This window comes from Lolium perenne, chromosome 1, assembly GCF_019359855.2.
Source record: "Lolium perenne isolate Kyuss_39 chromosome 1, Kyuss_2.0, whole genome shotgun sequence".
In the NCBI taxonomy this organism is placed as follows: Eukaryota; Viridiplantae; Streptophyta; class Magnoliopsida; order Poales; family Poaceae; genus Lolium; species Lolium perenne.
The window spans coordinates 5,935,631-5,960,248 of NC_067244.2; the positions used below are offsets into that span (position 1 = coordinate 5,935,631).

General features: G+C 45.9%; 3 protein-coding genes across 3 annotated transcripts; 1 reads left to right on the forward strand and 2 right to left on the reverse strand.

The window, feature by feature from the left end:
* Positions 1 to 8,476: 8,476 nt before the first annotated feature.
* Positions 8,477 to 12,621, forward strand: LOC127342030 (uncharacterized). Its single transcript, XM_051367971.2, has 8 exons — positions 8,477 to 8,803; positions 9,678 to 10,356; positions 10,909 to 11,025; positions 11,103 to 11,281; positions 11,368 to 11,461; positions 11,569 to 11,646; positions 11,786 to 11,887; positions 12,112 to 12,621. The coding sequence occupies exons 2-8, from the start codon at positions 9,802 to 9,804 to the stop codon at positions 12,241 to 12,243; spliced, it is 1,257 nt and encodes a 418-aa protein (XP_051223931.1). The 5' UTR covers positions 8,477 to 8,803; positions 9,678 to 9,801; the 3' UTR covers positions 12,244 to 12,621.
* Positions 12,622 to 13,294: 673 nt separating this feature from the next.
* LOC139831209 (uncharacterized) lies at positions 13,295 to 15,183 on the reverse strand. Its single transcript, XM_071820554.1, has 3 exons — positions 14,910 to 15,183; positions 14,094 to 14,308; positions 13,295 to 13,930 (listed from the first exon to the last, which is right to left on the reverse strand). Exons 1-3 carry the CDS (start codon positions 15,181 to 15,183, stop codon positions 13,295 to 13,297), a joined length of 1,125 nt encoding a protein of 374 aa, XP_071676655.1.
* A 3,304-nt stretch (positions 15,184 to 18,487) lies between these two features.
* On the reverse strand, positions 18,488 to 22,769 carry LOC127312836 (uncharacterized). The gene is made up of 3 exons (XM_051343672.2): positions 22,459 to 22,769; positions 19,395 to 20,991; positions 18,488 to 19,309 (listed from the first exon to the last, which is right to left on the reverse strand). The coding sequence occupies exons 1-3, from the start codon at positions 22,677 to 22,679 to the stop codon at positions 18,815 to 18,817; spliced, it is 2,313 nt and encodes a 770-aa protein (XP_051199632.1). The 5' UTR covers positions 22,680 to 22,769; the 3' UTR covers positions 18,488 to 18,814.
* Positions 22,770 to 24,618: the final 1,849 nt, after the last annotated feature.

The window sequence follows — 24,618 nt, forward strand, 5'->3', positions numbered from 1 at the left end:
AAACTCCGTCATGGTGTCGGTTCTCCCGTTCGGCGACCATTGCGTCAGGTGTGCCAGGCTAATGATTGAGGTGTCCGGTCTGTCGGGTAACATCACCTTTGTCGTTTACGATGACGTCAGTCGAAACGTGGACGAACCAAGATTAGCCAAATGGGCCAATCAGACTAACACTGCATCGTTTACTATGTGGCCACGTGTCCCTATTGCCGGTTGCCACGTGGCACAACTTTCCAGACCGAATGGACCAGTAATAAGCGCGTAGCTGGCCCAATGAAAATGCGACACGTGGCACAACTTTCTCGCTGAACGGACCAGTAACATGCGTGTACCTGGGCCAATGAAAAGGCAACACGTGGCACTAAGAGGTGCCTGCAGCGCCAATGAGAGTGCGGCACGTGGAAACACGAATCTGGCCCAATTAAAATATCTTCCATGAGGCTCGTAGATATTAATGCAAAATCCGGCCCAATTAAGATTACTCCTATCAGGCCCATAAATATTAGAGAAAATGTGGCCCAATTAATATCACTTACAGGGCCTAAAGATCGTAATGTTAAAAGCGGTCTTACTAAGATTATATTTACTGGGCCGAAATGCGAAATCCGGCCCAATTAAGATTCCTTCTATCAGGTCCATAAATATTTGAGAAAATATGGCCCAACTAATATCACTCTTACGGGCCTAAAGATCGTAATGTTAAAAGGGGCCTTACTAAGATTACATTTACTGGTCCGAAATATTGTAATGCAAAAAGAGCGCCCAATTTACATCCCTCCTATCAGGCACATAAATATTTAGATCGTAACCAAATTCGGCCCAGCTTGGATGGTAAGCACAACTAATACAACATGTCGATAGGCTTTTTGCAGCCCATTTAGCTGTAAGGCCCAATAGCTTAAAAACAACCAACAATAACCACGCCAATTGTTTTTGAAACGTAACAACATCAGTTATTATTAATTATAATAACTGACGTGGTTATGTTTCAAAACGTTAGTTACTATTAATTATTACAGATTCGTTCTCCTCAAATAGATTTTTTTTGCAGAAGAAATTCTAGGCTCATAATAAAATCTCAGACATGTGGACAATCAAAATAACAGTCCAACTAGCAAGACCGAGGAGAGGAAAATAACAGTTCGACCGTGCGATGTCAGGCATGACATTATCTGGGCCAATTTTTTTATCTTTGATTTAGTATTATCTCGCATAACTTGTCAATCCTTGCCTCCATGTCAGCCTGTTGCTTTTCGGCTTCTTGGACAATGTTGGCAAGCTCCTCCATTTGATCACGCTGTAAGTTAACAACATCCAGGAGCTCTGCGCTGGCCCTCTTCTCTATCGCCAGATCAGAAGCAAGGCCATTCATTATTGATGCAGTGGATACTGCCTTGGCCTCACTCTTAGGTCCTCCAGATACCATAGGTACATAGAGTTGTTCTTTCATTTCAGTCTTGGTTTGCAAAGAGAAACAAGGTTATCAGATGCAGGAAGATACATTCTCGTTAGAGAGGACTCGTTGAAAGCCGTCTTACTAGTGCATCATGTACATCGGTGGAGAAGTCATTTTTCAGGCTGATGTGACACTCCTTAAATAATTCAAAAGAAGTGGGATCCTTGCAATTGTACTCTTTTCCCTGAAATCACCGACATACATGAGACCAGCTTACAGGTACGTGGATTTTGTATAAAGGTACAATATGCACAAAGGCTCATACAAACAGCTACCTACTTACTTTAATGTACCAGCAGTTGTCCAGCATAGAAGTTAAAACTTACCACATGAAATTTGCAATGTCAACAACATGGAATGGAAATGCCATTAGTGTTATTATAGTTGAAACATCTAGCATATGCATTGAGCGAAAATAAAACTAGATACTCATCATACTTGGTACATTGTTCGCATTGTTCTGATGAACTAAACAAACGTCTGGACTAACCAAATTTTGTAGGTTGTGCACTGCATAGCAACACAACACAGTATCTGGATGAAACTGAACCTTGGAACAGATTTTCTGGTTATTTGCATATCTTATACACGGATGGTAGAATGAAACTGACCTTAGCATGAGGATCACTGAAGTGCTCCGCAGACTTGTCAAAAATCCCTTTCTTTCGGGGGCAATTTGACCTAGTGTCTCCTTTGTTCTTAATCCGATGTGAACGCACATGCATATGATTCCTGAGTGCATTGTTGTGTTCTCTTGCAAACTTTGATGCTATGACGGCAGGCTCGAGCCTTGTCTTCCCTTTTGGATTGAAAACTGCAAGTTTGCCACACATAGGCAGGGGCAACCTTTTGAGTCCGTTTGCCTTGTTTTCTCCCCTTTCAACAGAACAATCACCTTCAGCGTCTGGGTCAACATAAAAGAACAAACGTTTAGAACATTAAAGTGGTACTCCTGGAAGTAACTTACTAAATACAAGAAACATCACTACTACCACATTGTGGAGTTTAATATCTCTAAGGGCATGGTCCTGTATCATCATTACCTATGTTAGAGGGAGGAATTTACCTACTAAACGTGAATAAAGAATTAGGATACTAAGACTCCCCTTTTACTAGACTTTTCCACCGAAACTTGGTTTGGAAGAGTAGAACCTAAACGAGTTACAACAAGGAAGCCTTATTTCAACCTTCCTGCCTCTGCATCTTTTGAGTCTGTTTCCCAATGGAATAATAACCACAGAAAAGACACGTGTATTATGACGTGCGTGAGGGATGAACAGAAGGAAAAATGATGCAGAGACACAAATGTAAGAACTTAGAACCAACGAAATCAAGGTGTACCCGGCATATCCTTTAAAATAACCAAATACTCCCTCCTTTTGGAAATATAAGATGTTGAAGCACTTTCTTTAGTTCACCCACTTTAGTTTGTATCTAGTCTACTTTTAGTACTATGTAGGTGTTCACTCACTTTAGTTTGTATCTAGTCTACTTTATAAGCACCTAAAACATCTTAGAGGGAGTATCTTCTAGAATAACCAACTATCTTCTCCCGAGATCTATATAAACAAACAAATGAACCGCCAACTAGCAAAATTGACCATACAATCGGGCAGATCAAGAAACAATCGAGTTAACTAGGCGTAAAAGTAGAGTATACCTATTTCTATGCTGTTGCTCCGCACCAATGCTCGCGCACCGAAGACACAGCTGACCGAGACGGGCGTGAACGGCACCGGCGGGCGGGAGGCCGGGAAGGAGATGATTTTGCCGAAACAGTGACTTTATGGTCCCCGGGGAAATGGAGGGCCACGATGTGAGAAAAGAGGCAAGGATCTGTAAGAATAAAGGGACGGAGAAATAGGCTAAGGACGGTGGTGGATGTGGCCGGAGACGGAGACGGAGGCAGATGCCGATCTAGGGTTTGTTGAAATGGGGAAAACCATGTTCATTTCGGCTGGGTGCGGGTTATGGTGCCCTTGGGTTAAAAGTACTACAATATCCTTCAGCTCAAACGCAGTTGCGGTGTTACAATTGGCTGAGTCAAGGATAGATGGGACATTACCGCTGGTTCAAATTTTAGCCATCCCGCCAATATGAATGCAAAATTTGGGGACATTTCAGACAGGTGGGTCCACCTCACTCTTGAATTTCATGGGCTCAAGTTGGGCTACCTACACACCGGCGACACCGCCACGCGAAGGGACATGGCCACGCGGAGGGACGTGGCTAGACACATGGGTACATTACGATATTGCCTATACATTTGTATTTTCGATTTTTTTTTTAAAATGTTTGCACTCAAATTGCCTCAATATAGCCCGAGCTAGAAAAAATTAATTGTTGAGCAAGGCTAAGCCTGGGAGTTTGCTGGACTTGATTGGGGTTGATTCAAAGTCGATCGGTGACCATAGGAGAGGCTAGCTAGGTTTATTTTGATTTCCCGAACAGCTTCAGATTTTGTGTTCAATCGCGTGGCGGTCTATGCAATTATGCACCAGCAATAACTGACTCAGGACAGCACCTTTTTCGGGCGTCAGACCGTTGATACGACGTCTGGTGTCACTATTCACTGTACGATGTGGCCTGTATTAAAACGACGAGTAAAGTCATAGGAGTACTCCATTGTGACCTACGTTTCTGCACTCTACTAACGTGTGCAAATAGTCAAACACACATATGCACAAGTTTGGAGAAAAAACCACTTTTGGAGAAAAGTGATGTGCGAGAGGAAGAAGGCCGGCTGTTAGTTAGGCTTTTCCTTTAAGCAATTAGGAAAAATAAAATTCCCTATCGTGGATACGGTCGAAATCGTTTAAAAACACCAACATTTGCGAAAGTAAGGCAACTCGCTCCGCACGCGACAAGTGACGCGCTGTGGTGCCAGAAAATCTCTGGGAAGTGGTCTCCTTGCTCGCCACGTGTAGCAAGGGGAAGCAATGTGGAGATGGGGGAGAAGAGAGAAGGCAGAGGGGGTTGCGTTGTATCAGTTTTTTCTTTTATTTTCTAGATTCGTTTTTTAAAATGAAATATCTTGAGAACCGTAAGTCCAAATTACGAACCGTTTTCACTTTTGAGACCCTCGCGTCGAGATCTTCAAAACTAGATCCCATGTTGATAGGTTTCGACATACTTTTTTTCATACTTCCAATACTAGTATGGTTGTAATCGTGGTGTGTACCTAACTGTACTCATGCTTCCAATACTCGCTCGTCTGCGTCTGCGGGACTGTACTCGCTCTCGTGAGGTAGTTTCGATGGATCGATTCACTTGTTAGCTAGCTAGGTAGTTGTGATTGATCACTTGTTTGATGCGTACCTCGCGGCGGGAGGGCACGTACCTGCGCACGCGTGGCCAGCGGCAGGAGCGCGTACTTCGCTACGCGCGCGGACTCTTGATTTGGAGCACGTACTTGCGCGGGCGGGTGGATTTGCGGGACTGCAGGGCCTGCCACGTGTCAAACACTGTTACGTTGTGGAGGAAGTTTTTCCCTTCACGAAGGTTGGTGTGGTGGTACCCCAGACGTGGGAGACAGAAGCTTTCGTGCGCCTTTGTAACGTCTAGGCAAGGCCCAATAACAAATAATTACCCCCCGCTCACCATCAACGGGAAATAAATTATTTTATTTTTTCTACTCCTATTTCTACTGAGGAAGGTAAGCAAATTCTGTAGCCGAACCAAATCAAAGCTTAATTTGTTTGCTCATCGGAACAAAATTTTCTCTGTGACCTCCCCGTGGAACAATTTCAGTTGCATGGTATGCAAAAAAAAAAAGTTTTAACTATCTTTTCCTGTTTTAGAGGCCGGGTTTAATTTTGTCCTCTAGTCCTTTGATCAAATGCCTTCTTTTTTTTTTCCTTTATAATTCGTTTGGCCAATCACACCAACCAACCCATACTTTTCAGCTGGCGATTAAGCATGTGTACTTAGCTGACCATGAGTTTCTCGTGTACCAGTTGTAAAAAGTGGCACATGTTGGGAAAACTTGGATACAACCGGTTAACCTTTTAATTAGAGATTATCCATGTAATGTTATTTGACAATATGTAGAAGAATCAAAATAAACTTCGACACATAACTAGTACCACCAGGAGAAATAATTCAAGCGGCCCCCGCGTTGCTCCTCCCCTGGGCGACACGGGCGGCGAAACCACCGCGCTGGCAACCGCCCCTCGCCCTCCTCCACCTCCTTCCCTGTCGTCGCCGGTCGTCTCCGCCGGGCAAAGCCCGCGCGGAGTTGGCGGCGGCAGGACCTGTTCTCTCTCCGGCCGGTGGAGGCTCGCTCGCGGTTTGGGGGAGCCGCGGCGGCGGGATGCTGCTCGGGTCTTGGCGGCGGGAGGATGCGGCGCTGCGGGCGGTGGTGATGGTGGTCGCGGCGGAGGGGGTCTGCGGCGGCCCGGAGCGCGCGGCGGGCGGGCGGCGGTGGTGCGGGCCCGATCTGGGCTCGACTTGGGCCGGTCGGGCCGCGACGGATGCGGGCGCTGGGAGGCTGCCTGGCGGCCAGTTCTGGGGCAGCTGGTGGTGGCCGGTGCGTCAGTGTGGCGTGGTGGCCTTAGGAGCGGAGAGGATGGGGCAGTGGAGCATGGCTCGCTGCTGCTCTCCGACGAGGCTGCAAGGCGGGCGCGGAGCTGAACGGCAAGGCGGCGGCCCTAGGATCTCTGGTCGGTTGGCGGCCGATGCGGTTGCGGCAGGTGGCATGGCGGCTGGTTCGGGGAGCCCGTGTTTCTGCGGCCGCCGGCTCTACCTTGGATCCCTGTGTCGGTGTCCGTCGAAGCTCCCTCTCTGTGGCGGTTGGCGGCGCCCGCGGTGCTCTTCTCGGTGAGCTTGGTCAGCAGCAGTGGTGCGGTTCGGCTCTTCAACCCCGCGTGTTGCGGGCGGTGGCTTGTGTGGCTGCGGAGGTGTCGGCAGTATGGCAGGAGCGCGGCCTCGGGGTGGGCGTGGAAGCTGGAGCGGCGGCTCCTGGTTTGTTGATGTCGTGCTTGGTTGCTTGGGCAGCTGTCTCGGCGATCCGTTTTGGGTGCGTGACCTCGGGGTCAACGTGGAAGGTGGAGCGGCGGCTCTTTGGTGCTGGTTTCGGCCACTATGGTGGCCGAGCCATCGGCTAGTCTGGGGCGCGGCCTTGGGGCCGGTGTGGAAGGCGGAGCAGCGGCTCTCTGTGGTGTGGGTTCCGGCTGCTTGGGTGGCGGAGCCTTCGACCAGTCTGGGGCGCGACCTCGGGGTCGGCTTGTGGAGCTTGTCTCGGCCCGGTGGAGGTTTTTGGGTGGAGGTTGCGAGTTGGATCCGGTTGAAAGCCCTGTCTCCGGTTGTGGCTGGAGCCAACGGCGTCGATGCCCTTGGGCGCCGTTTCCTTCTTGGAGGTGCCGTTGTGGTGAAGCTCTTGCCCCTCCCCTAAGTCAACTTCGGGGGAAACCCTTGATCATTGCGATCGGACGATGGCGGCATTTTTGTGTCGTTTTCCCTCTTGCGGGCTTCGTCTTTGGAGTTGTGCCTCCACCGGTGTGACAAGCGGTAGATGGTGGTTTTGGTGGTGTGCCGGAGCGGCGGCTCTGATGGGTTGTAGGGTGGCTGCTCTGGTCGCTTGGGTGACAGAGTTGCTGGCTTGGCAGGTGCGCGGCCTCGGGGCTGGTGTGGGCGTTGGAGCGGCGGCTCATGTGTGGTAGGGTGTTGTCTCCGGTTGCTTGGGTGACGGGGCCATCGGCTCGTTTGGCGCGTGGTCTCGGGACCGGCGTGTGTGTTGGTGGTGTACTGGTTTTCGCCTGGTTTTCCGTAATTAACCAGGCAACTTCTTCTTAATGAATGATCAGGCAAAGCTTTTGCCTTGGGCTTCAAAAAAAAAAAAAAACTTCAGCACCACTAGTGCACCAACTCACAGATCATTGCTCGTGTCGGAAAGTAACATATGCGTCCACATATTTGAAGGGAATGTCACGCTCGGAGAGCCAATTTTCTGATCGAGTGCCTACAATTTTGAATTGAAAACTGCATTAGCAAATCAACACACATGGACCAATAATAAGATTTGAAACACATGAGATAGGGATTGGAGCAATCTCACCAAAGAAATGTGGTTTAACCACAGTATGAATGAGACAAGACAGGTCTTCTCAACCTTATTTGCCTCTCTTCACTTCTCTCTTGGTTTTCTTCTCCAATGAAAGCTATCCTTAATTTTCATCACTCCACCCTAGTGGTGGCTAGATGGGAGGCTTATCCTTTTCCTTCGCTCATGTGAATGTTCAAATGACCATCAAAGAAAAAACTAAGAGATTCCTCGTGTTTGGGCTTTGCATCTTGTCCCTGCCCACACGTCATTTGTTTGTGGACTGTATATAAAACCTAGATCTTGTTTCGGTATACTAGAGATTCCTTCTCGACACTAATAAACGGAACCTCTTCTTTTGAAGCCGTTTTACTAACTTCAATGCCAAAGCGAGCTTGGACTGCGCGAAGCCTGCTAATTATCTAGAAAACTCGAAAACTGCCATCTCAAAGTCTCAAAAATTCATGAAAGGCAACGGCTCAAAAATAGTGGATTCAATCGTCCAACTCTCTAGCTTACACAAGAAATACAAACATCGGCGAACCAATGGTTTAGAAAAAAAGTTCAGATCCATGTTTCTGTTGTAACCAAGAGGATAAAGCACCATCCATAACCAGTGGAACACCACGTGGACTTTTTTTTTTCGGGATTATTTGAAAACCTCAAAAACCTACCTATTTCGACGAGCTCCAAAAATCCCCAGACTATTATAGTACGGAGTACATTATTTTGTGAACCGAGGCATAACCTGGTGGTTGAGATTGGCTGATGCACTTTGGGTTTCTTTTCCTTATAAAGCTATATTTTTTTTTTATTATAGTACATTATTTTTTAAAAAAATTGTCCTCTCGCGTGCTGATAAACTACAGCTCTGACCAAATCACAGTAGATAATTCATCGATTGATCACCTCACAGGCTCACCCTGTATTTTGCCTTTAATTAATTGGCTTGACCAAATCACACCAGCACCAACCACCCCAGCTTTGCCAAATGCCGTGTTCTTCTTCAATGGATTTGCGAGGGGATCACGACTCCGACACACACAACAACAACGATATCAGGGCAGCCACCACATTGACCGACCGCCCACTCCCCCGCACCTCCTCGCACGTTCGTCCTGTCCCCTTCCCCGCCTCCTCCTCCATCCCGGAGCTCCGGCACCGAACATCTGCTAGCTCCGCCGGCTGGTCATCGAGCTTGTGTGGACCGTAGGTGGGGAGATCCAGCGCGCGCGACTGGGATTTGTCGTCTCTGAAGATTCCAGCACCCGGATAGATCCAAAAGCCAGCGGTGGTGACTCGGCTCCTAGGTACCCTTTCTTTCTTGCTCCTTGTTATCTTATCATATCGCGAGCCCTGATCCGTATGCTTTCCTTGCGCCTTTGCCTCTGCTGTGCATCGCTGCCAAAATGTGTCTCATGCCAAATGCAAAGCCAAGGGGTCGAGCGCTGCTGCGAGCGACGCCGGCGCGCGTTTCTATTGACCTTCCATAGCAGCAGCTGCTCGTGGCCTGGAGCTGACTAGATGCTCATCCTGCCATTGTGCGCTGTAGGCAGTAGTTGTTCTTCCGTTCGGTATGGGAAAAGGAGGCTTCTTTTTCTAATATATACAGACTAGTCCAGAGTCTGAAACTTCTTTCCGGGAATGACCATTCATAGCGATGCCTAAAGTGCTGCCAGCAATCAGCAGCAATCGATCATGGACTCAGGCAAATCTGTTCGCTACACACGAATGCAAAATGAGGGTGTCTGTAAATTTCATTTATTCACTTGAATCCTTTGCAGAATCGGTAGAACCTGCCACTGCTTGTCGTGCTAGCTTGATGTGGATCTTGCTCTTCTTTTCAGTTGCTAATCCATTTTTTCAGCTCAGTATATGGAAAATGAGGGTTCTTTTCACGGAGTAGTACACGGCGTGATAGTTCACTGAATGTGTGTCCACACATTACCTTGCGAACACATGAAAAACTGGATTTCCACCCCAGGGGTTACTGAAACAATGCCATATATAGTCATGTGCACAATTTAACTACTTTTCAATTGATCCCTTTTTAATCTGTTGGTTGGGGTCTGGTGGAGTGTACTGTTCAAGTTTAATTTTCCGCATGACTTTCTACATCTTGGTTATAATTGTTCTCCATACCATGCATGGCAACTAAGGTTTTATTTGCTCGAATGGTTGTAGGGATCAACGACGAGAAAGGAAAGCAAGAAGGCAGCACCAAAAAAAAGTTTTCATTTGGGGGTGGATTTTGATATAAATAGTGATACATATATAGTGGCATCACAATAGAAATTTGGATAAGAATATGTTTGGGATCCAACCCAGGGATTTGGTAGATGATTTCAACCCCAGGAGGAGGAGGTGGTCATTGTGGACCACGCCCCCTGCATCCATGCCCACCACCAGCCACAACACCAGGTACAAAGTACCCCGGAAGGGCCATGCCAATGCCTACCACTTGTCTGTGAAGTTTGAAGATCTCTGTGGCTTCATGGTGGAGGGCAATGTGGATGACGTCAATGTTCTGAATGAGGTGAGGGAGAGGATAAGGGAGCAAGGGAGGGTGTGGTGGGCACTGGAAGCGAGCAAGGGCGCAAACTGGTACCTCCAGCCGAGGATCTCATCCAACGGTGGCGAGGGTGTGATTAGGGCCACGTCGCTCAAGCTATCAGTGCTCACTAATACAGTTACATTGAGGAGGCTGATCAGGAAGGGGGTGCCGCCGGCGCTGAGGCCGAAGGTATGGCTGTCCGTGTCTGGTGCAGCCAAGAAGCGGTCGACGGTGCCTGAGACGTACTATGACGAGCTGATCAGGGCCACGGAGGGGAAAACCACACCAGCCACTCGCCAGATCGACCATGTAAGTTTTCATCTGCTCTTTTTCTGTTGATGCCTTCCTACCTCCTAATGGTTATACAACCATGTTTTATTATCTTGGAAGAAAGGAAATGATTATGTCTGAACATTTATGATTGATCTACACCGTTTTGCCAGTTCAATCTGGTTCTTTGTTCTTTAGATTCTGACAGCGGTTCCACATACCAAGAACAAATAGAGAATTAAAGAGTACAGTTTCTCTTTTAAGAGTATACTTATATTGCTTGTTAAACTTATTAATGAGCAACTTTTTTTTTAAAAAAAAAGAGCAACATCTTGCAAGCATCAAATGGCTTCAGCCATATGAATACTTGGTTTCCATGTGCTTCATTGGTTCAAGGATGTTCAAGAAACATTCTTCACACTGCCTGTGTGCTGCAAGGTCACTCTGTGTAATTGATCTACATTGTGTTTTATCTTGATGTGTAGCTTATACGGTTTTATCAAGATCATGTTCATCACTTATCAGCATACAGTGGGCTGTAAACTAGTTTGGTGAATCTTTGATGTAAAGATTAATGCTTTGTCTTTATAGGATCTCCCTCGCACCTTCCCTTGCCATCCTTGGTTGAACAGCGAGGCAGGTCAGGCATCTCTTCGACGTGTACTTGTTGGGTATTCGTTCCGTGATTCAGAAGTTGGATATTGCCAGGTAACCATAGTGCCATGTTCTAGTTTGCCAAATGTTATTTATTTCAGAAAGCACCTTCTAACAGTTGTGTACTGCAGGGTTTAAATTATGTGGCTGCTCTATTGTTGCTCGTTATGAAGACAGAGGAAGATGCATTTTGGATGCTTGCGGTACTCTTGGAAAATGTTCTTGTCAGTGATTGTTATACCGATACTCTTACTGGCTGTCATGTTGAGCAGCGAGTATTCAGAGATCTTCTAGCCAAAAACTGCCCACGGTATGTTTTTCCTTCATGCTATTATTTCTCATTGACAATCATGATCCTGTGGTTGTGAACTATATTGGATTCTCCAAATGTTTCAGCATTGCTGCTCATCTTGAAGCAATGGGGTTTGATGTTTCGCTTGTTGCCACAGAATGGTTCTTATGCCTCTTCTCCAAAACATTGCCTTCAGAGGTTAGAAAATAGTTTACCTGATACCAGCGTTTATCTCATCCATCAGTGATGTCCCTGAACTCACTGTAAAATCATCTCACAATCACCACTGTTATTGCTGTGAACAGACAACTCTGCGAGTGTGGGATGTTTTATTCAATGAAGGTGCAAAGGTCTTGTTCCATGTGGCTCTAGCAATTTTCAAGGTGTGTACTCAGGAAATTTCCTTCTCTGCATGCTATTTAGAAAGTGTTTGGATTCCTTGCCTATATGGTTGAAATAATACCTTATGATTGTTTGGCATTGTTTTGATTTCACTTTTCATAAATTCTCTAATACTTGCAGATGAGAGAAGATGATCTTCTACGAATCCAACATATTGGTGATGTAATTGATGTTCTGCAAACAACTGCTCATCATCTATACGAGCCTGATGAGCTGCTCACGGTAATTATCCGCTCTTTTGTACCGACAAATACTGAAGTAGCCAGTGATGATGCATACTGTTATAAACTTATACTTGGGACACTAAGAAGTTACATTAAAGTGAGAGTCAGAACTTTTGAGCTATCTCTGTAGTTTATCAAGTTGATGCTTCATGCTGAAAGCACTCAATTACCAAACATTGGAATCTGATTTATCCATCTTTCACTTTTTTTTTCCTTTCCTAGTTTGCGTTTGACAAGATTGGGTCCATGACTACGAACACAATTACAAAAGAAAGGAAAAAGCAGGAGACGGTGGTCATGGCCGAGCGCGATCAAAGAACTAGACGGTTGAACTCGCTCAAGATGGATGCATGATGATGTGTAAAAAAGATACATGTTAGGATGCTGAGCTCTGTTTGTTTTGAAAGAACGGCGAAGACGACGTGGTGAGTCAGCACTTGGTTACTTGTTAGACTGGCTGTCTCAACGAGTAAGAAAAGGTGCTCACGCTCCGCCAAAAATAGAGGTGTCTGAGCCGATGCAAAAACTGCAATGTGGGTTTGTTTTTGAAACTTCATGTTGTGTGTGTGTGTGCGTGCCCCGTTCGTGTTGGTGAGATGTGAGGCCTTGGGAACTGGTTTGAAACATGTGTAAATCGGACAGCGGGTTGAAATCCTCTTGCAATGAGCCCTAAGTGCATGTAAATTTTGCAGGCATGAAATGGAGCTATAAAAGTTTGTTTATTCACTTTAATTCTGAGTTTCCGATGAATCATGTACCAAGAATGATTGTATGCCATTGGCATTGCTGAAGCAATAAAATGTGCACACTGTAAAGGGTGAAATAAAATGACGTGGGAATAAAATGGGTAACCACAAAAGTTGATAAATCTTGGTTGTCTTTCCCTTGTGTTCTGCATTTGTGGGTTTAATTACCTCATTATTATGTTGTATCCGGTCCATTATTTATCTATACTGTAGGGGAAACCCATACTGTTTTCTGTTTTTTTTTTTCATCTACAATAAACTAGATTCTTCAAAAGGAAGTTCAATAACAAAAAAATCAGCTGGACCATATCTTGCATATTGGCTTGTTATATTTAGGAGTGCTCAAGCGCATATATATCCAAATAATAAAGGACTTTGGCTTCCAGCGTGGGAAAACATCAATCTGAGAGTACACATGCAAAAGTAATCTTCAACATATAACACTGATGCAAGGTAAGGCACCAAATAATCTTGAACATATCACATTTCAGAATGAGAGTTTATAAGTTACAAGATGAGAGGTGATCACGCCAGACCAGCGCATGGACCTTTTGGCTAGGTACTTCAAACCTATTGGACCATGGAGTTAGGTCAGCCATGGTCAAGGCCACGTTTAAAGTAAACACAACCCTTAGCTCATTACATCACAACTAAGCTTATTAAGTTAGTGGACTACGGCCGTATATGTCCATCATGGACCAGACTACCTTCACTAGAAGCTTACTAGCACCACAACTTACTTTCGTCTCCTCTTGACCACGGCGTTGTGGTGAGAATTCAACTCTTTGTTCCGTAGTAGAATTAGAATCACCAACACCACCACCACAATGACGACAACCCTTACTAACAAACTCAAACGTGAGCATTCTGCCTAGGCAGATGGTAAGGACACGACGCTGCAGCGTGATAACTGTCAAGTCACCAGAAAAAGTCACCACACCATCTTCCTTGCTATTATGAATCACAATCTTTTCTTCAACGCCCTCGATAGCAACTCTGATATCTCCACAGAAATGCCCCCCCTCAAGTATCTCGATTTCAAAGGTACCCTCGACTGCATTTAGAATAGTTGCATAGCTCACCTTCACAGTACTAAACCAGCTCTTAAGAGTTCGACTTCCAAAATTAACCTTCTCATCTTGAGGCTGAACTCGTCCATCGATGCTAAGTAAGCCCTTGCTGATTTGCTGGCCTAAAGGCTCTCCGTCAACTTTGATTTTGAGATTTATCTCTACATATATGAAATCAAGTAACACCAGACCTCGACCTGGGCCAGTTAAAATCAAACTTTCTTCCTATGAAAAGAGTCGCAATAGATTAGAGTATGTTCATCAAAATACCACTAGAGCATGTAACAAAAAATGCAATAGAGTTATAGAGTAAAGAAGAGTCAAGATAGGCATCTCATGACAACAACCAACTAGTATTTAAGTAATGGTTGTGAAGCAAAAGGCATACCTCTGAGTTGATAGTCTGGTAATCCTCTCTATGGCGGTTAAAAATGTATATGCACTTATGGTCAACGTTGTCTCTCGCGATGATGGTGCCATACACGTTGATGGGGAAGCCTCGGTCCGAGGAGGCAATCTTGACCGAAAGTACGTTTGCAGAGTCTTGTAGATTTATGCCGCGTATGTACCCACTGTTGGTAAACCGCATTGGAGGGATAAGAGCTGCAATGGAAAACCAAAATTAATTAACAATCATTGTGATAGACCAAAAAAATCCATGTGTAGATCAAAAACATATCGCAGCATGCAGCACCAGAAGGTTAGTAAATCATACAAAATGCTACTAGTAGGTAGTATAGACTAAAACAGCACTCAATTCAATAAAGAAATAGCACCCGAAGCTGCACAGTCTCAGCATACTACAATGCAGTGGATGGGTGCAGGGGAGATTCTACGCACAGGACCCAATTCGTTATTCTTCACTAGCCAGGGTAAACACCTTGAGTACCAACAGTTCAATAGACATTAGAGAATATTTTTTCCTTTTCTAACTCAATTCTTCAAGTAGAGCCTGAGACCCGTGATCGATCAGGGCTTTTATGTCTGCAATCCCCAACGACTGATAGTAACCAACCTCCCTCCAAGATACATACACACAAACATAAATGAAGAGAGCCACCTAACCTAAGTTTTTCGAAAAACGTTTTCATATATGCCTCTGAAATATAGTCAGCAGGATCTCTGCCGATTCGCTTGGATGTCACCCACGCATGCTTTTGAAACGGAAACAGGAATTTGATCAGGATCTCCGCCAATGACTTACACTCCTCGTCGATGTCGAAGATGGAGAAGTCGGTGAAGGAGTAGCGGGTGAAGACCTCGCGCCCCGTCTTGGGGTCGCGCTCCAGGATGGAGTCCAGCACGGCACGGTGCGCCGCGCCTCTCCGCCGTCGCTCCTCGTCCGTCCTCGCCCGCTCCGCCGCCGCACGCAGATGCGCCTCCCTCTCCGCATCCATCTCGGCAAATAGCTGCGCCTCGTCGTAAAGCAAAGGCTCCACGAAGAAGTCGTCGTCTTCCTCCTCTACTACGCCCGCCATGATCGATCCCAGCGCTGATGAAGCTGTTCCGGGACGAGTCGTGCTTTCGTCTTTGCTGATGGTAATCGCTGCTGGTTTTAGGCTGGGCTGAGTTACCCTAACGCCCGCGCGTGCTGGGCCAGCCCATCAGCGGCCGGTTTTCTGTAGTTTCTGTCCTCTTTTTTTTTTTTGCTTCTTTTCTAGTTTCTGGTTTTTCTGTCTGGTTATTTCGGTGCGGTCGTTTTTTTTGAACTTTTTTTTTAAGTTTGCACTTTTTTAATATTTGAAATTCTTCGAAACTTTATATTTTTGAAAAAATCATATTCGAACATTTTGCACGTTTGAACGTTTTTGAAATCAGAAAAGGTTCTCAAATTTGAACAAATTTCCTATTTGCACATTTTTAAAATTTTATATTCTTGGAATCTGAATAGTTTTCAAGTTTGAACAAGTTTCTATTTGAACCTTTTCAAATCATGAAAAAATTATACCTTAAATTTTAAAAATTTCTTTGACCTTTTTAAAATTTAAAGTTTTTCTCAAATCTCTGAAAACCTAGAAAAACTAGGAAAAAGAACGCAATGACATGTGGTGCTTACGCGATTGGCGCTGGAGTGGGCCGGCCCATTCGGTAAAATGCATAGGTGATTCACTAAGCTGCACACGCTGAGCGTTGTATAGGAGGTTCCTGATTAGACTCGTTTTCTCGGATATTCTGTGGCCTGAGTCGTCCTCCCTCGGGCCTCCTTTTTCTCGTGGGACTAACCTAGTTTCGGTTGCTTCCTCTTTTTAATGTTTCTGTCTTTTCCCAGTTGCTTACATGATAGACTTATGGTTCTTCTTTTCCTTCACTATCTTCTACCTAGGGTTCTTTGGGTGTTTTTGTTGCCTATTTCGTTTCTTGCTACTATATCGTGGCGTCATCTATTTTATCCATCAACGTGATGGCGAGTGAAGGTTTGTACATCCTTCCCTCTCCCCCATTCCAATAGTCCATGGTTTTTCGTGGTTAGGGTTTGGTATGGTACCTCGGGTATTTGCGGTAAATGTTTTTGACTTTTAGGGTCCTAATATTATTCTAGCTTTTACTATATTAATTTTCAGTAAAGTAACTATCTGCGAGAATATTTTTTAAACAAACTTTGAATATACTCTACATGTTCAGTTACTCTGTATTTTCAGTTTGAATCTTTCATAGGTTTTGATCAACTTAGTGACTTACAAAGGTTATTGATCCCATCCTTACTGATGGTATATCCAGCCATTACTGACACCCTAATATAGTCGTACTCTGAGTTGAGTGAATAAGTCGGCATGTACTGTGGGCCTCCAGGTCACTGACTTGCATGCTTTCTGTTGGTATATTCTCAGCGGTTCTATGTTAATTAGTTACTTTTATGTTGTGATGCAGCACTGTGCTAAGTTACTTGATAACAAGTGTGACATCGTGTGTACCTATACTATTGAGGAAAATGTTTGTTTTCTTCAGTTATGCTTGACTATCAGTTAATATGGTGTACAATTTTGTTCTTGATATTTTATATACATGCATGTGCTTCTGGAGATTACTTATGTTTTTAAGTGGCTGTGCATACATGAGCGGAAAATTGGTTCTTTAAACTATATAAAATAAAATATGGTACATTCCAGGGTTGTCGCCGCCATCACATCTCGCAACTGTGCTGTTGGGATCTCGTGGAGTGGATCCCTGCGCATCTGCGCCAGCGTTCCAGATCTAGAGCCGTTAGTATGAGGATACAAATGCGATAATGTGTGATCCCACTCTGTAGGGGAAATACTTCCGTTTGACCTATTTCTGTATCTTGGAATCCTTCGCTAACCTGCCTCATGGCCTCGTGCTTATACGAGCAAGTTTAATAGTAGAGCCAGCTGTTAGCTGGAAGGTTTTTCCATGTCAGCTACAACCAGCTCTATGGCCAATATGTAAATAGTTAGTTACAAAGATGAGAAATGCATTGTGGCTCTCGGGTGCTACATGTTGGAGATATGTTCAAGAGACAATAATAAAGTGGTTATTATTATATCTTTGTGTTTATGATAAATATTTGCATCTCATGCTATAATTGTATTAACCGGAAATATTAATATTTGTGTGTTTTGTAAATATAAGAGTCCCTAATAAGCCTCTTCTTAAACTAGCTTGTTGATTAATAGATGATCATGGTTTCCTGATCATGAAAATTGGATGTTATTAATAATAAGATCATATCATTAGGAAAATGATGTGATGGACACACACCCATAGTAAGCATAGCATAAGATCAACTCATGAAGTTCGTTTTGCTACAAGCTTTCAAATACATAGTAACCCGATCAAGAGTGAGATTTGTTCATCCAAATGACAGATAGATATACTCTGGGCCCTCTCGGTGAAATATCATCGAATTAGCTTGCAAGCATGTGACTAGGTCGCAAGGGATGTCATATCACAGTACGAGTAAAGATTACTTATCAGTAACGAGGTTGAACTAGGTATGAAGATACCGATGATCGAATCTCGGATAAGTAAAGTATCACGCAATAAAGGGAATTTGTATCGTATCTTAATGGTTCTTTCGATCATTAAGTCATCGTTGAATATGTTGGAGCTATTATGGATCTCTAGGTCTCGCTATTTTTTATTGATCAGAGAGGTGTCTCAATCATGTCTGCATAGTTCATGAACCGTAGGGTGACACACTTAAGATGCGATGTTGTTTAAGTAGATATGGAATATGAGGAGACTGAATATTGTTCGGAGTCTCGGATGGGATCCAGGATATCATGAGGAGGTCCGGAATAGTCCGGAGAATAAGATTCAGATAAGAAAAATTATTTTCCAGGGTTCGGAAAATTTCAAGAATTTTTCGGTGGAAGATCAGATGGTTTCTAGAAGGTTCCGGAGGGGCTACTGGTGGGCCCACAACCCCGGGAGTGGACAACTGAGCCAAGGTGGTGCTGCCCAGCCCTAATGAACCAGGCGCACCAAGCCTCAAAGCCCAGGCTGGCCAACCCCTAGGGTTTAGGGGAAACCCTAAAGGAGGGAAGACTTGGGGTCAAGTCCCCCCCCCCCTCTCCTTGCGCCGGCCCTAGGGCTTGGAGGAGGGGCCAAGGCTGCCCTGGCCGATCCCCCCTATATAAAGAGGGGAGGGGCAGGGGCGATTATGATAAGAGATATATAGTCAAACCATAAATTCTATCAAACTTATACACTTTAAAACTTAGAAGGAAATGCAAAACATCATGAACACGGAATACAAATGTTCAGCAGCGCTATATGCAGGGACGGAGCCAGGAAAGTGATATAAGGGGGGCCAACTACATGTAAAAATTCTTGGAGGGGGCCATATAGCTAAATTTAGCTAAAACTGCAGGTCAAATCATCATATTAACAAGGGTATTTTCATAAAAATTTCCATCATGAGGGGGGCCATGGCCCCAGCCAGCCCCCTGCTGGCTCGGTCCCTGGCTATATGGACACAATTAATGCAATACGGTATAGAGATATTAACATACTCTCTCCGTCACATGAAAGTTGTCTAAGATTTGTCAAAATCTAGATGCATCAGACATTCAGATGACTCTGAATGGACGAAGGGAGTATATAGTAACTTGAATCGACACTGAGATGTAGCAGACGACACCATGGCCTTCAAACATCAACATTAATGGGTTGAGCTAAAAGTCGCTTTACTTCTCTCACGAGGTAACCCAGGGCAGGAACACCATCGCCTGCAGATAAAAGCATCATGCCGTCCAAATCTTTGGAGAGGTACTCATCGTTATTCCAAGCATTGGACAGCGAGGTTTCCAATCTTGTCAGGTCCCCCAAGTCGTAGTTGCTCCTGTGTCGTATCATTGGTATGGTCATCTTACAGGCAAACTTTAGAAGCCTCACCCCATCTTCTGTATGAATATTTATATTTCTATCTACCAGCAGACTGAGACTTCTTGGAAAGTTAACTGGAGGGACAATCTTGTCAAACGTAGGAGCCAAATTATGTCCTGGAGTGATGATTAATTTTTCGCACACTGCCGTGCAAAAGGACCATATGGCCACCTCCAGACTTTCATTCATGGGCCGCACGGCCGGCTCCCCGCCTTCTATGTCAGCATCAGCACCGGGCATGAGTACTTGTCTAAACGCCTGTAAGATTAAGGTACTGAGTATATATTTGTATTTCCATGGGTATACATATGCAGAGACCAGAGAGTTGGTGAATCAGATTTACCTTTGGGACCACATCATCGAGGAGGAACTGATCGTGATCGTTATAATGGGCACATATACCCTCCAGAATACCCGCGGAGATAATGCGGTAACTGTGGCATTCATCATTCAGAAGTACGTCAGAAATGGCCTTAACATTCTCTACAGTACCACGTCCTCCTTGTAAGATTATCAAGGCATCACCACGGCTTTCACATATTAATGCCCGAAGATCTTCACCTGCCAACTTTCTGATGTCGCTGTTGTCATTGTTATTGGGTACAATGTTTTCGCAGTGTATATATGGCACATTGTTTTCAATATAGAAGCGGGCTATAAACCTTTTCTCTAAAAATATCTGTAGCAAAATCTGGATGAGATTTCCGCGCGTATCTATCGGTGGTGTTACTTGTATGAGGATCTTCATGGCTAGAATACGCAGGCGTACATGGCATCCATCACCACCTTCACCTTGACAGCTAAGAATACCTTTCATACAGTTGACTGCTGCCTGGTTGCCTGAGATTTCATCACGCATCCTGTCGGCTGCCTCTTCGGAAGCGGTCACGAGCCAACAGATCATCACTTTCAGTGATGCCTCTGCTGCGTCGGACCATTTCTGATGATCCACTTGGTGCAATAGGTTGGAGCTTAAGGGCCCCATGATCTTGGAGAGAAGACCATCTGTGTTGATCATGATCCTGCAGTTCTCCTTGTCAGTCCCGAGGTTCTCAAGGATAGACAAGCCAGGTAAAATCAGTGATTTGAAACCAGACCCATCGAGCAGGGAAGATATGCTTCGAATTGCTAGTGGGAACTGCTCCAAACTGATGTCCCTAGCAAGGTGTGTCACTACCCTCGCAGCGTACTCCCTTGTACGTGGGAGATTATATGGGCTTCTCGAATCCAGAGTATGCAGCAGTCTCTGCAGTACAGTGCCAGAGGATCCAGAGATGATCAGAAGGTTCATCAGCGGCTGCTGGGCATTGAAGTTGGGAGCATTCAAGAGGAGCTCCAGTGGCATCTCGACGATTGGGACCAGGATCAACAGGCCAGGAAGGTAGTCATCGAGTATATTGGACCTCATCAGATCCACGGCATATGTGATGAAGTTCCTCCCTTTGGCAAACAGTGGGTCCTTCTCGCAACCGGTCCTGGTTTCACGCAAGTATTTCAAAATCGAACTGTGCGTCTGAGCCCCGAACATATAATCGGCAGCAACTTTCTTCACTATTCTTTTCTCCGCAAGACCAAAGCCGAAGCTGTAGATGAAGAGCACACCCTGCAGCACAGCAAGGGAGTACAATACATAAAGTGCAGGTTCTAGGTTGTCTTTCTCCTTCTTACCGCCGTAATCGTGCTTTATGAGGCGCCACAGCGAAACACCAGTGGAGAACAGCAGCCCAAACATGTATAGAACCCCCAGAGGCAACAATACAAGGACGAACAACAGCAGTTGGAACAAAGCTGCAGAAATTCCAACAAGGTATCGTGCAATATAAGTCAGCTGCCCATCGTTCTCGTGTGCCCCCACCACGGCAAATGTAGAACCCAATGTTAAGCCCAGTGCTGATTTCCATATGTATTCCAACTTTTCATTCAACAGAACGTTGAATATCCTGTTGCAAATTTCAAGTTAGAAACTCATACACAATGTCTGTTCAACGATAAAACAAACGGAAAAAATAAACAAGGGGCATAGATTGAACGTTAGGTCCTCATCCACCAGAGCAAGACTAGGATGACAGGAACGAATTGCTCTTAAAGGAGGAACTAGTCACATAGGAAGAAATCTAACATCATCTCAGGTAGGCATGCAGAGGCTGGGTGTAATGATTGAATTTTGAGTAATGAAGCGTCCTTTATCGAAAAAATGTCGTAGCTACTCTGCTCCACCACCGAAGAGGACACATGTCCTATCGCCCTAGCTCGAACGGCTCCGTGCCGCCGGATGACAGAGTCGCTCACCCAGAGCTTGAACAAAGAGGGCAACACAATAACCATTTACCAACATCTACCTAGCTCTCTTAACCAGGCACAGCTCATCGGAAGCGCCACACCACCACCACCCGAGGCATGCCAACTGATCTTGACACTAGTAGGGACAACGTTATAGGGGCACGCTCACTGAAAGTGACCCCCCTTTAAAGGCACGCGACTAGTGTGCTCCTAGTGGTAGCGGACCTAGGTCCTCTTCATTACTTGGTTTTGAAGTTGCTCATCAGTCTCATGATCTCTCCATTACCCAACAAAAATATGTTGTTGATCTTTCGCGTCGAGCTTATACACTTAAGTGCAACTCTGCTCACACACCCCTGAAGTTATTTAAGTTCTTGTTCAAAAAAAAACTTATTTAGGTAGAAGCATAAAAGAACTTAGTATTCAACAACCGTTAGTTGTTAGTTTTGTAGTGCGATAATATTGGAGCAACCTATCTATCACCGAATCTCACCTTTCATGCTCGGACAAAGCACATTGATGGGGGTTGGTGGCTGCGTCCTCCTCGCTCCTGCCACCGTCAGCTGGGCGGCGACGTGGCTGTGGGACCTTCTCTATCGGCATAATAATGGTGTTCTTCTTAGTGGTGATTTCAGGTGCCGTGGTGGCGACTTGGCAGCTAGATGCTATGGGATCCTGACGACGTACGTTGATCGGCAGCGGCGGTGGAGAAATTGTCTGCCCCGCGCGACAGAGACGCCCCGTGGCGACGGCCCGGATCTCATGGCCCGCTCGTGGTCCTGATGGGCCTAGGCAGCTGCAGTGGTGAAACCTGACCGTGTCTCCGCACCGGGCACCGCGGCGGTGCTGGTGGCTGGCCAGACGGATCTCCACTGTCCAGCCACAGTTCGGTGTGTAGTACAATTATTAATGCATCGTTTCCTATTGATGCAGAGGCCGGGGCTATGCTCCCATATCAAAAAACAATTATTAATGCACCGTTTCCTATTGTTTTGAACTTAGTTTGACAAAGTCTAGAAAAACCAATTCGAAACAACACGAGCTATCATGAAAATTTCAAAGCAAGTGCGTAATTTATATGTAAAAAAAAGCCAAAAAGAAATGAGTAAGCGATTGGGAAAACTGACCCAGCCGTCTGCAGGAGGGTAATCCCTGTAAGAGCGCAGAAGTCCTTCGTGTTCAGCGTAGTCACGAAACCACCGAGGAGAACGACCGTGGTCCAAGTAAGAATCAGGAAGCCCACGCCCCTGACGGCCATGGACACATAAGCCATGAACAGGACATAGCTGTTGATATACCTTACTTCAGGCCAATGTTCGTCACCATTGAAATTAATGGGACGCTCCATTATTCTCAAGCAGGAGCGCGCTGTACCCTGAACTGACCAGGAATAGATCGAGGCTACGCTCAAACTACGGCAAGGCAAGGAGAAGAGGACTATGAGACTCACCGGCCTTAATCAGTCTTGGTGAAAATATGCTTATTTATGATGAGAGTGGATATCGAATGGCTCTAGTTAATGTCCTAGTAGCTGATAACTAATCCTAATATAGTATATAGTAGTTGGCCAGCCTGTTCATCTCAGCAGACTTGATCAACCCTACAGTCCAGCACATGCGGTCGACTGACGAGGGAAACATGTCCGTCCAAAGTACAAACGTTAGAGTTGACTTCATAAAGTAGGAGGATTTCACAGTTTTTTTTTATAAACGATGCTTTATTATTTAAAAGTTCATGTATTACACCGGGCATTTGCATACCTAAGATGCACACTCCCGCTCAACAACCATCTAGGAAAAGTTAAATACAGTACAAATAATCATTTCAGAATCGTATAGACACCTAAGGAGATGGACATATCTTTACATTACGTTGCTATCCATGTTGGGTAAAAATATCGGGAGGGAAGGGGAATTTCTTCTTCCTCCCCATCTTCCCACGTGCCATCATCAGAAAACGACTCCTCCTCACCATCGTCGTCGCTCCCCGGTGCCGACGGTCATATTGCATTGACCGATCTGAACCGTCCTCTGCTTCCTCGTCAGTGCCGCTGTGTCAGAAGCCAATGACGCGTCGGCGATGAGGCCTGCTCCAGTAGGCCGAGATCACTGAATTTCGGCATACGAGCTAGGATGCCCGTGCGCTCGGGATGAAGCCATAACGGATGAACCTCGAGAGGGAGCTCTCCCATGGCTTGGGACTGTCGAGCCGGTGGAGCCGCATCTCGACTTGCACGGCGGAGTAGTCATGGTCCGCCACCAGCCAGAGATGGGTCGTATCGTCCGACCCTACCAGGCCTGACGATACCTCGCCTGCAGTGGAGCCTGGCGCATCTGGAGGAAGTCTGACACCACTATCTCTGCTCTAATCCCGCAGGCGTAGAGGTGCTTGATGCGCCGCAGGACAGGAACCAGGTTCCCATACTAGGGATCCTAGGTCGCACAGGCGTCCTTCTTGTTCGTGACGGTGACCGGATCGGTGAAGCAAGGGACGTAGTCCTTAACAGTGACATATCACCATTGCCCGCACCATTCATCGATCACAGCGAGACTTGAAGGTACCTTCTAGGTCCCGCCTCGAGGAGCCGCCACGGAGGCGGAAGGTCACCTTGCACCAGAGAGGCTTGTGAGCGTCTACCCGGGGAGGGCGGGGTTGAAAAAGTGATGAAACATGGAAACCAATGGCTTCACCCCGATGAAACCTTGGCATAGGTGGGCGAAGACGGACATTACCAGCAACGACTGGGGGTGGAGCTTGGAGATCTAAGAGCATCTCTGTTAGAAATAGGCACTCCGGCTCCGGCACGACACCAAGCAATCACTCTAGGATAACGTTGCATAGAAAACAAAAAATTTCCTACCGCGAACACGAAATCCAAGCCAAGATGCAATCTAGAAGACGGTAGCAACGAGGGGATTATCGAGTCTCACACTTGAAGAGATTCCAAAGCCTACAAGATGAGGCTCTTGTTGCTGCGGTAGATGTTCACTTGCCGCTTGCAAAAGCGCGTAGAAGATCTTGATCACGATCGGTTCCGGCGCCACGAACGGGCAGCACCTCCGTACTCGGTCACACGTTCGGTTGTTGATGAAGACGACGTCCACCTCCCCGTTCCAGCGGGCAGCGGAAGTAGTAGCTCCTCTTGAATCCGACAGCACGACGGCGTGGTGTCGGTGGTGGTGGAGAAGTCCGGCGGAGCTTCGCTAAGCGTGCGGGACGTGGTGGAGGAGAGAGGCCGCTAGGGTTTGGGGAGAGGGGGCGCCGGCCACTATAGGGGTGCGGCCACC